Raw genomic sequence first — 16359 nt, 5'->3', positions numbered from 1 at the left:
GGATTTTTTTTTATGTTTTCTTATGGAAATTTTATATAGTTTCAACTCTTACATTAAGACTATGACCCCATGTCAAGTTTAATTTTTGTATATACTATGAGGTAAATGTGGAGGCTTGTTTTTTTTTCTATAAATGGATATCAAATTGTTCCAGCATTATTTGTTGAAAAGATGCTTTGTTCTGTGTTGAATTGTCTTGGCACCTTTGTTGAAAATAATTAACATTTAATTCCCAGCATAATTTGAGCCCTTTAAAGTATATTTTTGATAACTTTATGTTACTCTGTATTATGATTATTTTATATTCTTTATTAAGCTGAAAACTCTTTGAGGACACAACTATCTTACCTCTGAATCCCCTGAAACTAAGCATGTGCCTTGCCTATAGAAAGTGCTCAACAGGGGTGCATGGATGTCTGAGTCAGTTAAGCGTCCCACTCTTGATTTTGTCTCAGGTCAGGATCTCATGGTCTTGAGATCGAGCCCTGTTGGGCTCTGTGCTGACAGCATGGAGCCTGCTTGGGATTCTCTTTCTTGCCTTCTCTCACTGTGCCTCCCCCACTTGTGCTCTCTCTCTTTCTCTTTCAAAATAAAAAAAACATTAAAAAAAAGAAAATGCTCAATAAAAATGTGATACGTTTAAGTAAACCCTAGCATTCATGATCCCTCACCTCTTTAGGTTGAGACATATGGTTGCCCCAAATAGGCTCATAATTTGGCATCCTTTCAGACTGATACTTTAAAAAAAAATGTTTATTTATTTTTTCGAGACAGAGAAAAAGAGAGCATGAGCAGGGGAGGGGCAGAGAGAGAGGGAGTCACAGAATTTGAAGTAGACTCCAGGCTCTGGGCTGTCAGCACAGAGCCTGATGTGGGGCTCAAACCTACAAACTATGAGATCATAACCTGACCCAAAGTCAGAGGTTTACCAACTGAGCCACGCAGGCGCCCCCAGACTGATCATCTTAAAATTTTTTTTGATGAATTTATTTAGAGAGGCTGAACACCATATGCTAGAAGGCAAAAAAAGAGGACTCCTTTTGTATTGATTAAGATCTGGACAGGAAACTCATAATATACTCAGGGGGGTTAATTAAAATTTTAATGAAGGCACTGGGGCACTTGCCTGGCTCAGTTGATAGAGCATCAGACTCTTGATCTCAGGGTCATGAGTTCAAGCCCCATGTTGGGCATAAAGCTTAAAAAAATCAACTGGATTTAATAAAACTTAAAAAAATTGATGTTATTTCTAAAAAAAAAATTAATGAAGGGACTATTTACAGAGATGGGGACAGAGATGAGGTCAGGGTTGAGGGAACCAACAATGATGGTGAAACACCCAGGGAATAGCAAGCATCAGGCTCTTTACCACCTCTTGAAGGCTTAAAGGGGCAGAGGGAAGAAATGGTTCTACTAGAGCTCAGCAAGAGCAGGAACCCTGTAAAATTGACCTTCCAACAGCAGCGGTGGCTGTAGAGAAACACAGCTACTGCCATAGCTATAGCAAAGGTGTGGTTTTGGGCATGGGTGTAGGAGGGTGGTGACAAATACCTTAACTTTGGCTGTAGCATGAATTATATACTTCACTTAGGAAGGAATTTTCTCTCTTTCAAAGGCATTTAAATTGGTGACTATCTGTTGTTGGAGCATATCCCTTGATTTTTTTTTTTTTTTTTTTTAAGTAGGCTTCATACCCAGCATAGTGCCCAATGTGGGCTTGAATTCAGGACCCTGAGATCAAGACTCTGATGTTTAAACAACTGAGCCACCCAGGTGCCCCTCCCTTGATCTTACCAATCAACCTAAGTGGCTTATCAAAATGTTATTTCTACCTACATTTAATACCCACTCTTTCCTGAGAGGAGTTCTGATAAATAGTTTGCATGATCTCATTACATTCCCATCTAATAGACTGATGGCCTTGCTTAGTTAGTGCCCCTTTTAATCTACATCAGTCTCTTCAGTTGGAAAAAAATGATGTGTTGTAAATGCATGGTGCTTACAGAGAACTTAATAAATGTTTTATCTTTAACTCAATCAACTACTCATATTAACCCTTCAGAATGCTTTATACTGCAGTTGCATCTTTTATCTCTAAAATTGCCATAGGAGGAATGTGCAGAAAGAGGATGTGAGGCATGTTAGTTTTCATTCCTTACACTGACATTGACCTTGTAAAAAATGTCTCTTGTAAAAATACAATTACACACTTTTAGCAATGTTGTTGTTGTTTGCCATTTTGGCATCTCTAATGCCCATTTGTTTTTATTCCCACCCAAAATGGTGGCCATACATCCTAGGTTTATGAAATGAACCACCTACTTTTCAGAATGGTGTGTGGTGTGGAGGCAAAGAAAGGGAGCAGGCACAATTATACTGTAATTCCAAATTTGTCTTTGTTTCTTTCCTTTCAGAAATCTGTAAGTTCTTTATGTTTTGCATCAACCCTCTCATGATTCCCCTGTGAACTAAAGCAGCAATGACAGTGCTCAATTGACAATTCAAGCTTTGCTACCAGTTAGGAGTGTGGCCTTAGGAAGTCACTTCACGCTTCAGTTGTTCATTCAGTTCATCTCGACAGGTGCTACCTAGATATACAGGTTCCTACCCTCAACTTGCTTACTTTGTCGTAGTGGTAGTGATGGTGGAGATGGTGATACAGATAATAGTACAAAAGAAAATAAATATACGGAACTTATGAGAAATCTGAAGGAAAGAAAAATACAGTAGAATGATGGGGTGGGAATGATATGCTTTTTGAGTAGGGCATTCGGGATTTCTCTAGGTAACTGAAAAAATGAAGGGTTGAACCAGATGCAAAGGCTCTTGCAGTTTAAAAGACATGTATTTTCTTTCTTTTTTAAAAAGTTTTTTTTTTTTGAGAGAGAGAGAGAGAGAGAGAGAGAGAGAGAGAGAACCCATGCAAGTGGGGGGAGGGGCAGAGAGAGAGAGGGAAAGAGAGAATCCCAAGCAGGCTCTGCAATGAAAGCACAGAGGACCGGGGCTCCATTTCACCCACGGTGAGATACTGATATGAGCCCAAAGTCAAGAGCCAGACGCTTAGCCTACTGAGCCACCTAGGCACCCCAAAAGACATGCATTTTCTTCTTTTCACTATTGTGTTCTGGGAAGTTCCACTGATGCCTCCATTCTTATTGCCTCAATAAGCAAAAGTGTTTAAATCAAATGCTGCATCAATTTTATACCGCCCGATTTTGAAATAATCCACACAAAAGGTGAACAATTAGTGTTATTAACACATTAACAATTAGTGTTAACTGAACAATTTAGTGTTATTTAGGGGTGTAGCTGCTGGTCATGAAAGAAAAAAACCCTTAAAAAGAAGAAAAAAAAAAAAAAAGGAACGGAAAAAGCAACCTGGGGCAATAGGTTATGATTGTATTCTCAGACTTAAGCCCCAGGGCGCAGAAAATAAACCTCCTTAGCTTCTTCCTAAGCGCTGGGCACAGGGGCCCCCGCGAGTCCCGGGTCCCCCGGAGCTGAGCAGCACGGCGGCTGTACCTGACAGCTGCTGCGCGGGCACCAAGCCCTGGAGCCCAGGGAGGAGGAGCCGTAGGCGGGGCCGACTGGAAGCGGCCACCTCAGCAGAGCTGCAGGATTTCCGCAGGGTGAGGGCTGCTGTCGCCCGGAAGAAAAGACGCCTGCAGCAGATGTCTCGTGATTACCTCGGGAGCTCGGTTTCGCCAGTTGACACTGGAAGAAAGAAGGATCTAGCGAAACATGGCTACGGAGGGCCCTGCCACGCGTCGAGTCCGAGTGGCAGAACATCCCAGGTGGGGGAGAGGAGATGACGCGTTTTGGGATCGCCCGGGTAGGCGAGACAGTCAGTGTCCAGGACTTCTGGCTCTTGGCTGGGGGCTTCTTTTGCTCCCGGGAGTGGACAGAATCCCTGGGATTTTCTGAGGCCGCGCGGCTGGGCTTGAGAGAAAGACCACGCCGCAAGAACTTTCCACCCTGATTCCTACCAAGGGTTGAACGTTTTTCTTCATCCATGCAGATCCTTCTTTTCTCTTTCTTGCTGAAGGTGGTACACCCTTTGTGCTGGGCTTTAGCAGACGTGCCCAAATTAACTTTGAACCCCTTCTTTCTTTTTCTTGCCTGCCGGCGGATAGTGCTTTTTAAAGTCTCCTTTCTAAAATACTCATTGAAAACAAACATGCAAAAAGCCCCAAACCAAACCCTCCAAACAACCCTCCCATACCTTGGTTTCTGCATCCTTTTAAATAAATCATAAAATCTATGAATTGTCACTTAAGGACTTAATCAGCCGCCACTACCTAGCTACAGCATAACTTTGCTTAATGATACCTAATGGAGGATCGTTTCATTTGAGGGCATCTTGCAGATACTTTGTAGAAATACTTACTACTTCCGACCTAGGCCAGAAATCTCAGAGTGAAGTCTCTAACCTGCTACATATTAGCCTGTAGGCTTTTCTAAGTTTGGTTTCTGTCTCCCTTTGCTATTTATAATTTTTACGTTTTTCCCTGTTAACTTTTTTCTCTGACGTTAAGTCCTTTAAGCTCTCCCTACTTCCTGGTTTCTCACTGTCCTGTGACAGTTGATAATATTGTAACTTCCTAAAACTTGTAGATGCTTTTTTCACCCTTAAGAAAGCAAACATTGGGTCTTTAGTTAGCTAAAAGAAACATAATTTTTGGTTATGGAGACCAGCAGGGCTTTAGACTACGTATGTCTCTGGCCTTGCGAGGTACTATTGCCCTTACATACTTGAATGAATTAGGACACGTTGTGAAATAAGATTCATAAGGAATTTGTCATATGGAAACAATCTTGACCCTTGTCAAGTTTAGTTTTTTACATAAAACATATCGATGTATAAATTTCTTCTGTGTTTCCATTTGATATGATTTAATCATAATGCTTGATACTTCTTCCATAGTTACCCTATGGGGTAAGGGGAATGGTGGTAACATGTACTTCACTAAAAGTGAAGAATTGTTTCCTAGGTTTCCTTAGAGTTGTTTCTTGCCTTTTTATGACTTCCATAATACTCATTCATGCAACAGGTATATATTAATGTTTATCATTCTGTGCAAGTTGCTGAAGAGATCATAGTAACAGATAATTGTGCTCTGCCACTTTCTTTTCACTTGTGCATGAAATACAGTTACAAGCTTCAAGCAGTGTTTCAGCCACTTACTCATTTTAGCAGGATAAGTTCAGTTAAATCTAGATAGTATATCTATAAACCTGCCTAACTGGTCATATATTGCAATATGCTAAAGGGGGAAAAAATGCATAAGGCCCCCAAGGCCAGACTGTCTTCTTGGGAATTCCTGCTGTTTCTTTAGAATGACTCTTCAGTTTCACAGGGCACATGACCATCTGAGTAAAGGCACTAGTCAACCACATTAAACACTTCAGGAATCTTAATTTCTTTTTTATTCTTTTTATATAAATATCAAATAGAAATAGAAGCTTTTTTTTCTACCTTCTAATCTTGCATGTTCCCTATACCGTAAGACTGCTTCACATTCTAGCTTTGCATTTTTAGCAGTGGTGTGTCTTCTCTTTTTCTTCTTTTTAGAATTAATTTTTGGTTTCTTGGATTATTATTCTTTTTTTGTAACAGCTTTGGTATATATTGATATATAATTCACATACCATACAGTTCACCTATTTAAAGTTTATAATTAAATGGTTTCTAGTATATTCACAGGATTGTACAGCCCTTTCCATAATCAAAGTTAGAATGTTTTCATCATCCCCCAAAGAACTCTGTATCCTTTAAACTATCACCCCCAGCTCCCTGCCCTAAGCAACCACTAATATAATTTCTGTCTCTATAGATTTGCTTATTCTGGACATCTCAAATAAATGTAATCATGTAATATGTGGGGTTTTGTGAACTGGCTTCTTTCACTTAACATAATGTTTTCAAGGTTCATCCATGTTGTAACATGTTATCAGTATGTTAATCCTTTTTATGATTGAATAGTATTCCATTGTATGATGCACCACATTTTGTTTATTCATCGGTTGATGGACATTTCAGTTGTTTGTACTTTTTGGCTCCATGAATAATGATGCTGCATGAATGCATTCTTAATATGAAAGATTTGTATTATTTAAAAATATGTTCATTAAAGCTTAGGGCACCTGGGTGGCTCAGTCAGCTGAGCATCCAGGGTCATGGGATTGAGCCCCCCATCGGGCTCTGCTCTGAGTGCGGATTCTCTCTCTTTCTCTCTCCCTCTGCCCGCCTCTCTCGGGTATGTATATATATATATTCATTAAAGCTTGAAAATCCTACAGTTCCTTTCTTCAATATAGTCTCTGATTCCTATCCTGTGCTGCCAATTCTTACTCCCTTCTTAGAAGTTATCCATTTGGTTTATATTCTTGTAATATCATTTTATCCTTATAGTATCACTGTATCTTTATATCATTATTACCATTTTTTTACAAAAATGGTAACATTATATCTCATGATCTGTGAGTTTGAGCCCTGTGTCAGGCTATGTGCTGAGAGCTCGTTGCCTGGAGCCTGTTTCAGATTCTGTGTCTCCCTCTCTTTCTGTTCTTGCACCCCCACTTGCACTCTGTCTCTCTCTCTCTCAAAAATAAAGATTAAAAAATTTAAAAAAAAGTGGTATCATTATATTCATAAAAGTGAAATCATATTTGTTTTTCCTGTTACTTTTCTCCACTTAACAATATTTCTCAGAGATCTTGGCATATCAGTCCATACAGACTTATTTCATTGTTTTTACAGCTGAGAAGATTTCATACTATGAATACCATTATTTATTTAACCACTCAACTATTAGAATGTACATTAAAGTTTCAAATTTTTCACTCTTATAAACAATGCTGCAGTAAACATCTTTGAACATTTTTGTGGATACTTCTTGAAGCTCATTTATGGAAATGGAATCAGGGTCAAAGTTAATAAATATTTAAAATTTTGATAATTCCTGCCAAATGGCCCTGCAAAAAAGAGATGCTATTAGATTATCTATTTCTTGTTGGTTTTAAGGAACTCTTTATGTATGTGAGGATTTTTTTTTTAATGAATGTATGTAGTTTTGGATATAAACCATTTGTTGTTTTGTATGTAATATATATATTGTTCCCAGTCTAGCACTCTTCCTTTATCTTGATGATGTCTTTTGTTGTGTAGACTTTTTGTACTTTATGTATTCTAGTACAGTGTTGAATGATAGCACTTTTGTCCTGATTCTGATTTCAGAGGGGAAGCTTCTAATATTTTGTCATCAAATAAAATGTTTACTATTTCTGGTAAATAGCCTTTGTTAAATTTAGGACATTTTTTTCTTTTCTAACATGTCCATGGCCTTTTTTTCTTATTTTAAATTTTATTTAAAAATTATTAGTAATGATTATTGAATCTTTTTTTTTTTTGCATATTTTTGAGAGGATCATGGAATTATAGTTTTTCCCTTTTATGCTGTTAGAATAGTGTATTTCATCAATAGATTTCCTGGTGCTATCTTTATATTCCTGGAAAAAACTCCTGTTTGGTTACAAATATTATAAAATAATGTGTGTTGGATTAACATTACCAATATTTTATTTACTTTTTCTCTGTTTCCATAGTGATAGTAGCCTATATTTTGCTTTTGGGGGCTGTTTTGGCAAGTGGGTTATTCTGGCCTCCTAAAATGAGACGGGAAGGCTTTCCACAGCTTCTACCATTAGAACCATTTATAAAAACAAAGAATTGTCTTTCTTTTAAGGTCTGGCTGAACTAACTCATAACATTTTCTGGGCCTTATTAAGGGGATTGTTTTTGACTACTTTTTCTGTTTCTCTTCTGTCAATTTTTAGAAATTTGTACTAAGAAAAAAAAAAATCACCCCTTTGTCTAGATTAAATTTTTTAAAAATCTCTTTTGAATCTATAGTTGTCTCTTATTTCTCATATTGATTTTATTTAAAAAAATTTTTTTTTGATTTTTTTTTTTAATTTATTTTTGAGACAGAGAGACAGAGCATGAGCAGGGAAGGGGAAGAGAGAGAGGGAGACACAGAATCTGAAGCAGGCTCCAGGCTCTGAGTTGTTGGCACAGAGCCTGACACGGGGCTCGAACTCACGAGCTGAGATCATGACCTGAGCTGAAGTCAGACGCCCAACCGACTGAGCCACTCAGGTGCCCCATATTGATTTTATATAGTGAGACTCAAAACTTTTTTCTACATTATTGTTTTTATCACAGAACCAGTTTGTAATTTTTTTTACCATGTCTGCTATTTTCCCCCTAGTTCAGTAAATTCTACGTTTATCTTTTAAGTCATTTCATTTCTGTATTGCTAGTTTCTTGTGCTATATGCATACTTCATTTATTCTCATTATTTCTTATTTTCTTATATTCACTGAAGGCCAGTACCATTATGGTTGCATCTTACAAGTTTTGGTATATAAATCCCTAATTTTTGTTATATTCTAAATAATTGTAAACTTGGTTTTAATATCTACTTTCCCTCAGCTTTATCTTGCTCACTAATTTGTTCGTCAGCTCTTCATTCTACTATTCAGCGCATCTACAATTTAAAACAATTTTTCCTTCTTTATGTTTTTATTTTTTATTTGAGAGAGAGAGAGAGAGAGAGAGAGAGAGAGAGAGCGTGTACATGCACACAAGCTGGGGAGGGGCAGAGAGAGACAGAGACAGAAGTTCTGAAGCGAGCTCTGTGCTGATAGCAGAGAGCCCAACGCTGGGCTCGAACTCATCGACCATGAAATCGTGGCCTGAGCCAAAGTCAGAGGCTTAACCCACTGTGTCACCCAGGCACTCCACCATCTACTATTTTTATTGTCACCATCATGATTTTATTTTCCAAGATCTCTAATATAATTATTGTTTCATTTTTACATTTGAATTTCTGATCGGGAGGAATTTATTGTGGTGGAAGGATTGAAGTAGGATTAACCACCCCCCCTTTAATAACAATTATCTATACTTTGAAGTGCCATTTTTAATGTTTATTAAATTTTCAAAATAACAGTTATAATAATAACTAATAATTATTTCATGCTTCTAAAACCCTCAAAACAAACCTTTGCTGTGAGTTCTGTTATTCTCAGTTTGTATTTGAGGAAAGTGAGGCATAGAGCTCACATAAATTACCATTATAAGGGAGGAAAGACTTTTTCTCTACCCTTTTAGGTTTAGTAGCTTGGGCCCTGAGGGTTAAACTGACAAGAGATAGATTAACAGGAGAAAAGGTTTATTTCACACACACAGGGGGCTTCACAGAAAAGAAGTGAAATCCTGGGGCAGCTGGTGGCTCATCTGTCAAGCATCCAACTCTTAATCTCAGTTTAGGTCATGATCTCATGATTCTTGAATTTGAGCCCCAATTTAGTGTGGAGTCGGCTTGGGATCCTCTCTTTCCCTCTCTCTCTACTCCTCCTCTGCTGGTGCTCTCTCTCTCTCTCTCAAAATAAATAAACTTAAGAAAAAAAGTGAAATCCTAAGAAGTTGTTGGTTCTAGGAGCTTATATACCATTTTAACAAAGGATGATAGATTGTGAGAAGTGACTAGACAAAGGAAAGCGGTTTGGGCTTTTAGGGGTGGTGAGTTGTGGGGCTATATGGGGGAAACCTTACTAAGGTAAGGGTTGTTATAGTAAGTTTTGTTCATGTACACCCCAGTCAGTGAGGTCTTCAGTAATGAGTCCTCCTTCGGTGTGGGAGAGGGGAGGAGAGACAACCTCACAGAGGCAAGGGAGAAATTATGCCCTGCTTTTAAGCAGATGGAGGGAGGGTAGGAGCACCTCTGGTGTCTGCTGTTTCTTGATTGCCTTCAGCTCAAAGTAATCCTATGTCAAATGGCATATTTTGGAGTGGCATTATTCTGATCCCCTTCACCATAAGAATACATATTAACCAATTATTCTTAAATTAGCTGTAAAAATTAATATTTTTTGTAATGCCATGACTAGGCATCCTGATATTGAAGAGAAAGCAGAAGCACAGACAGGATAGGAGACTTGCCTAAGGTCACAATGGCAAACTAAAGATACATGTCTCCTGAAAAAAAAATTTTTTTTTAAAGCTTATTTTAAGTAGGTACCACACCCAATGTGGGGCTTGAATTCATGACCCTAAGATCAGGAGTCACACACTCTACTGACTGAGCCAGTCAGGCACCCCATTTCTCTCCTGAAATTTTAATTCTTTCATCTCTGCATATGGTCTAGCCTTAATGGTCACCCTAGTGTACTCTGAGAATCAATCCATAGAGTAAAATCCACTTCATTTACTGCAGTCATATTTTTTCCTCAAGTTCTGTTACTAAAACTGCTGTTAAAACAAACAAACAAACAAACAAACAAACAAGGATTTTAAGTCAAAAGCCTTCAGAGCACCAGATTCAGCAATTTGTGTGGTAATGTTTTGGCCAATTCTGCCTTTAACAGTGTAATCTTTGTAGGAGCTGTTATTTTCACATTGAAAATGTTCATTGTACTCTTCTGTGGGCCACGGGTGGGCAATACTTTAAGTGACTACATTTTAAGAGATGGAGTCTCGCTGGTGACTAACCCAGAGGGGAAAATACAGCTACTTCCCCAATTACAGCCATACTCCTTCATTATTAGAGGATTAAGTATGAAGCTTGGAAAAACACTGTAGACTTCAGTTCTTTCTATTCTTAGATATACTTTTCTTGTTTCCTTCTATAGCCTCCATACATTTGAATTTCAAAGGGAGGAATGTTGAATGGTAAGCCTCCAGTACTGAGCAGTTACAAGAAAGCATGGACAGGCTGCCTTCCTGAGGTAGTCTGGGAAAATGACACATGCAGTACCTCAAAATTATTTTATTAAAACACATTTTAGGAGTCTTGTTCTAACTCCGCTGTTAACACTCCACCTTGTTTGTGTTCAGCAGAACTTGAAGTTTGTCTGCATATGATTTTCACAAGCGAAACAACTTGAACCTCTGTTGAGGCTAGTGTAGTTATGGAAGCAAGAAAGCTAGGACTTACCATATGCTTCTCCCTATTTCTCACTTTTTCCCTCTTATTTTAAAAAAATTTTTTTAAATGTTTTATTTATTCTTGAGAGAGAGAGACAGAGACAGAGACAGAGTGTGAGTAGGGGAGGGGCAGGGAGAGAGGGAGACACTGAATCTGAAGCAGGCTCCAGGCTCTGAGCTGTCAGCATAGAGCCCAACATGGGGCTCGAACCCACAAGCTATGAGATCATGACCTGAGCCAAAGTCAGATGCTTTACTGACTGAGCCACCCAGGCGCCCCCTCACTTTCTCCCACTTCTAATTGGTCACCAATTCCTATGGATTTGACTTTCTTAATATCACCTTAATTTAATTTTCACCCTTCTCTGTCCCCATCAGCCCTTCCTCTTAGTTTACTACAAATGGCCATCTGTTGGATTTCTTTGTTTTTGCTTTGTCTTCCTATAACCCATCTCTCAAATACTTGAAAATGTGAGTTTTTCAAGTGTGAAATTGATTAATACCACTCCATCCTTAAATGTGTATTCACATCCATTGTCTATGGGTTAAAAGCCAGGTTCCTCAATATGGTATACCAAGCCTTTTAAGATCTGGGGCTTGATTACCACCAGCCTCTTCCTCTGATGTATTAAAAACCCTAAATATAATTTTCTGAATGCAGCATGCTGGGTCTTTTCATTTACCTAGAATGCATCACCCCATCCCATTTGTTTAACATCATCTTTTAAAATTCATTTTAACTATTATCTCTTTGAGGAGCCTTCTCGAATTTATGCTCTCCCTTCTAGGTTTATTTTACCATCCACATTCCCCCATGGTAGGGAGAAATATCTTTTCTCTGTGCTCCCAAAGGACAGAGGGAGCTTATCCTCTGTCTGGCTTATCATTCTATTGTCTCCCTGTATTGTACTTTTTAGCTTAACTATCTTTTCTGCCAGATTTTTATAATCCCTAGAGAGCTATTATTAATTTTCTTTCTAAGTAGAGTGCTTAGTAAAGCATCAGTAAATGCTTCTTTTGTTTAAAAAAAACTTTTTATTTTGAACTAATTTCACACTTCCATAAAAGTCAAAATATAGTATAAAAATTACTGTCTACTCTTATCCCAGATTCCTCAAATGGTAGCATTTTACCATATTTGCATTATCAGTTTTTCTGTTACATTTTTTTCCTGAATAGTTTGAGATTAAGTTGAAGACATGATGGATGCCTCTTTGATATTAAAATTTTGAGTGTGTTTCCTAGAAACAAAGATGTTTTCCAACATAACCAGAATACAATGATCAAAATCAGGAAATTAATACTGATACAGCATTATCTAATTGACAGGCCTCAAAGTACCACCAATTATCCCACTAATGTCCTTTATAGAAAAAGACCTTTTTTTTTTTTCTTGGTCAGAATCCAATGTAGGACACATGTTGCATTTAGTTGTTGTCTTTTAAGTCTTAAAAAAAAAAATTTGTTTAATGTTTATTTATTTTTGAGAGAAAGAGTGTGTGTGTGAGCAGGGGAGGGGCAGAGAGAGAGGGAAACACAGAATCCGAAGCAGGCTCCAAGCTTTCAGCTGTCAGCACAGAGCCCGATGCGGGGCTTGAACTCACCAACTGCAAGATCATGACCTGAGCCGAAATCAGAAGCTCAACTGATTGAGCCACCCAGGCACCCCTAAATCTTTTTTTTTTTTTTTTTTATTGTGGTACAGTTGCTGTGTCTTTTGTATTTCATGATTGGTTATTTTATAGAATATCTCTCAATTTGGGTTGTAGGAAAAATTGTAAAAAACTTTGAAAAAGACCAGAAGATTACTGGGTACATCCCAAGAGAACCAGAAGTTGCCCGAAATACCCTTCCAGGTTATGTGATTTCTGTGTGGCTGGGAGCCTTTTGTTATATTCAAGCTTGTTTACAGGTCTGTAGGTCATAGAAAACTGAGAGCAATGCAAATGAATCTTGTCCATAGAAAATGCAAACTGTGCCTGGTGGAGTGCGATTCACTGTACCTCCTAGCTATTAACCAGTTTTGCCGGTTTGCATCTGTTTGTAAATTCATTTCAGCATTCCTTAGTTGACTGTACATGAGTGGTACTTTGGATTCTACTTCAACTGGTTATAATATCATACTGGTTCTGTCATTAATGAGAGAAGTAAAATATTTAACATTTTCATTTAAAATCTGTGTAAGAGTCATGATTATACTGAGTTTATCTAATATTTACAATTAGATTCACTTCATCCATTTTTGGTAGGAATACTTAAAAAATTAATTTTGTTTTCTTAGTACATCATTATCAGGAGACACATGAGGCCTATTTGTCCCATTATCAATGCTGTTCATTTGGATCACTTGGTTAAGGAGACACCTGCCTGATTTTTCCACTGCAAAGTTACTATCCTTTTCTTCCATAATTACTAAGGATATTTTGGTGAAATACTATAAGAATATGTTAATATTCTGTTCTTATCAAACTTTCATTTACTGGTTTTAGCATCCATTGATGACCCTTGCCAGTATCAATTATTACTATCATGGTCACCAAATGGTGATTTTCTAGTGTTTAATTTTTTTTTTTTTTGACATTTATTATTTGGCATTCTAGTGCAATGAAGTGTTTCCCTTTTCTTCCATTTATTTATGTCAGTGTGGACTCATTGGTTTCTATTTTATTCTGTGGGTTATAATATGTTACCCTTATTGCTATTTTGATGCTCAAAATTTTCAAGATTTGGGCAGTGGGAGTTTCCTTATGTGAGCTCTCGTGACTTGACACGTCACTATCATTGTTTAAGCACTTCCCAACTTTCTGGCACAGCAAGATGTTTCAGGTTTCTACGGTACTTTTTCTGCCCTGGTGCTGGAATAATTTCTTTAATGAGCTCTGGTTTCTTTTGAAACCAAGATCTGAACACTGGGAATGCTCATTGCTACTGGGTTGTTAATGATTCTAGGCCATCTCAGCATATCATTTGCTCTTTTCTTTTCTTTTTCCTTTAATGTTTATTTGTTTTTGAAAGAAAGGGGGTGGAGCAGGGGAGGGGCAGAGAGAGCAAAACCGAAGATCTGAAGTAGGCTCTGTGCTGACAGCAGAGAGCCTGACGCGGGGCTTGAACTCACGAACTACTGGATCATGACCTGAGCTGAAGTCAGACGCTTAACCAACTGAGCCACTAAGGCCCCCTTCACTTGCTTTTTTCTTATAACAGATTATTCTAGAAGTCACTTGATAAAAATTTCTGGAAACTGCTTCTAGAAAAGTTTCTAGAAAACGGTTCTTTTCTTATAATTTCATAGTACTTCATTTTGTAAATAGGCCATACTTTATTCAAAACTCTTTTATAAAAGAATATTTAGGTTTCCAGTATTTTGCAATTATAACCATTCTTTAATAAATAATCTCATGCATATGTTTTTTCATACTGTTGGGGGTAATCCTTCAGGGTAAATTCTTAGACATAGGGTTTCTGGGTAGAAATGAATGCCAATATAGTTTTATTAGGTACTGTCCAGTTTTCTTCTGCTTAATATTATTTCCCCATTGTCATTTCTTATTTTGCGTATTTGTGTTTTATCAGCCGCCATTTTATTAATTAATTAGCTAGTGGTTTGTCTATTTTGTAAAAGTTTTTTTTAAAAAAGTAAGGATTTTAATTTAATTAGGTCTACTGTTTTTGTATTCCCTGAATAATTGCTTTCTACTTTTTTCTTTCTTGTCTCCTTTCTTATGATTTCTTTGTGTTCATTTTGTTCTTATTTTTCTAGCTTATTGAGCTGAGAATTTAGTTCACTTATTATCATTCTTTCATTTGTATTGACAAAAGTGTTAGGGCTATAGGCTTTCTTGATTGCTTTAAATGTATCCCATAGATTTTGATATATAGTGCCATTATTATTATTAGAAATTCTATACTTTCTGTTCATTTCCTCCTTCTCTGAGGTTTTTTTTTTTAATTCATTTTGAGCTGTTTTTTTAGTTCATTTCCCCTTTCACCCAAGAGTTAAAAGGCACTTTAAACATTAGTAGGTTGGAGGACCTTTTTGTGGTTTGATCTTAATAATTTCTAGTTTTACTGTATTGAGTTTAGAGTGTTGTTTTTAGTATTTTTACTTCATGGAATTTACTGATATGTTCTTTATGATCTTATATGTGATCAATATTTGTGAATATTCCATGTGTCCTTAAGTTACATTCCCCATTATCAGAGTATAATGTTAAATATATGTACACATCCATAATCTACTTTATCAATTTTGTTGTTTGGGTCTTTCTTTTCTTCCTTTTGTCCACCTGATCTGTTTTTTTTTTTTTTTTAAGTTTATTTATTTTGAAAGAGAGGGAGAGGGCCAGAGAGCGGAAGAGAGAGAGAATCTCAAGCAGGCTCTGCACTGCCACTGTGGAGCCTGAGAGGGGGTTCGAACCCACGAGATCATGACCTGAGCCAAAACCAAGAGTTGGGTGCTTAACTGACTGAGCCACCCAGGTGCCCCTGGTATTTTTTTTTTTAAAGATTTTATTTATTTACTTGAGAGAGAGAGAGAGAGAGAGAGAGAGAGAAAGACAGAGAGAGAGAAAGACTGAGAGAGAATACGTGCCTGTGGGGAGGGGCAGAGAGAGAGTGGGAAAGAGAGAATTCCAAGCAGGCTCCATGCTGTCAGTGCAGAGTCTGATGCAGGGCTCAAACCCACGAACCCACAAGATCATAACCTGAGCCAAAGAGTTGGATGGCTTAGCTGACTGAGCCACCCATACGCTCCAACCTGATCTGTGTTTATACTGAGGAAGGTATCTTATAGTCTCTTATTGTTGGTGTATTTCTATCTATATTTTCTTACATTGTCTATAGTTTTTGCCTTATAAAAGTGGTTGCAGTTTCCTTTGAGGGCATTTCTTAAACAGTTACCTTCATTTTGAATTGCAGCCCTTAGCATTAAGAATTTTCCTTATATGTTCTTTGGCTTACATTCTATGATGTCTGATATCAGGATTACTACCTCTGTTTTCTTATTGTGTCTTTTTGCCTGGAATACCTTTGCCTGTTCCTCAATATTTGGTCTTTCTGAATGACTTTGTTTTAGTGCTGTCTGTATACAACATATAGTTTGGTCCTGTTTTTGGAGCTAATTACAAGTCTTTTTGTTTTAATAGGTGAGGTAGGCCCATTCACATTTATTGATGTAACTAACATGCTTGATTTTTAACTCATTTTATTTTATAATTATGTATTATAATATAGTTTCTTTTTATTTAAAAAAATTTTTTTAACATTTATTCATTTTTGAGGGTCAGAGAGACAGAGCATGAGTGGGGGAGGGGCAGAGAGAGAGGGAGACACAGAATCCAAAGCAGGCTCCAGGCTCTGAGCTGTCAGCA

At 37.5% G+C, this 16359-nt stretch overlaps 1 protein-coding gene across 4 annotated transcripts in view; it reads left to right on the top strand.

The window, feature by feature from the left end:
* The window catches only part of GALK2 (galactokinase 2), a 144182-nt gene that overhangs the window by 6201 nt on the left and 121622 nt on the right, over nt 1–16359 (top strand). Inside the window, exon 1 of one of the 4 annotated variants that reach the window (XM_023255384.2) lies at nt 3595–3794. The exons of 1 other annotated variant lie outside the window; for it this stretch is intronic. In XM_023255384.2, the coding sequence (XP_023111152.2) occupies nt 3742–3794 (53 nt within the window). In that variant the 5' untranslated portion in view covers nt 3595–3741. Of the gene's footprint in view, nt 1–3594; nt 3795–16359 lie in introns of those variants that run through there. 2 more of the 4 variants (XM_023255382.2, XM_003987152.5) reach the window with 2 other exon arrangements.

Source organism: Felis catus, chromosome B3, assembly GCF_018350175.1.
Source record: "Felis catus isolate Fca126 chromosome B3, F.catus_Fca126_mat1.0, whole genome shotgun sequence".
NCBI classification, from domain to species: Eukaryota; Metazoa; Chordata; class Mammalia; order Carnivora; family Felidae; genus Felis; species Felis catus.
The sequence above is the reverse complement of the archived record's forward strand: the minus strand, read 5'-3'. Positions and strand labels throughout refer to the sequence as shown.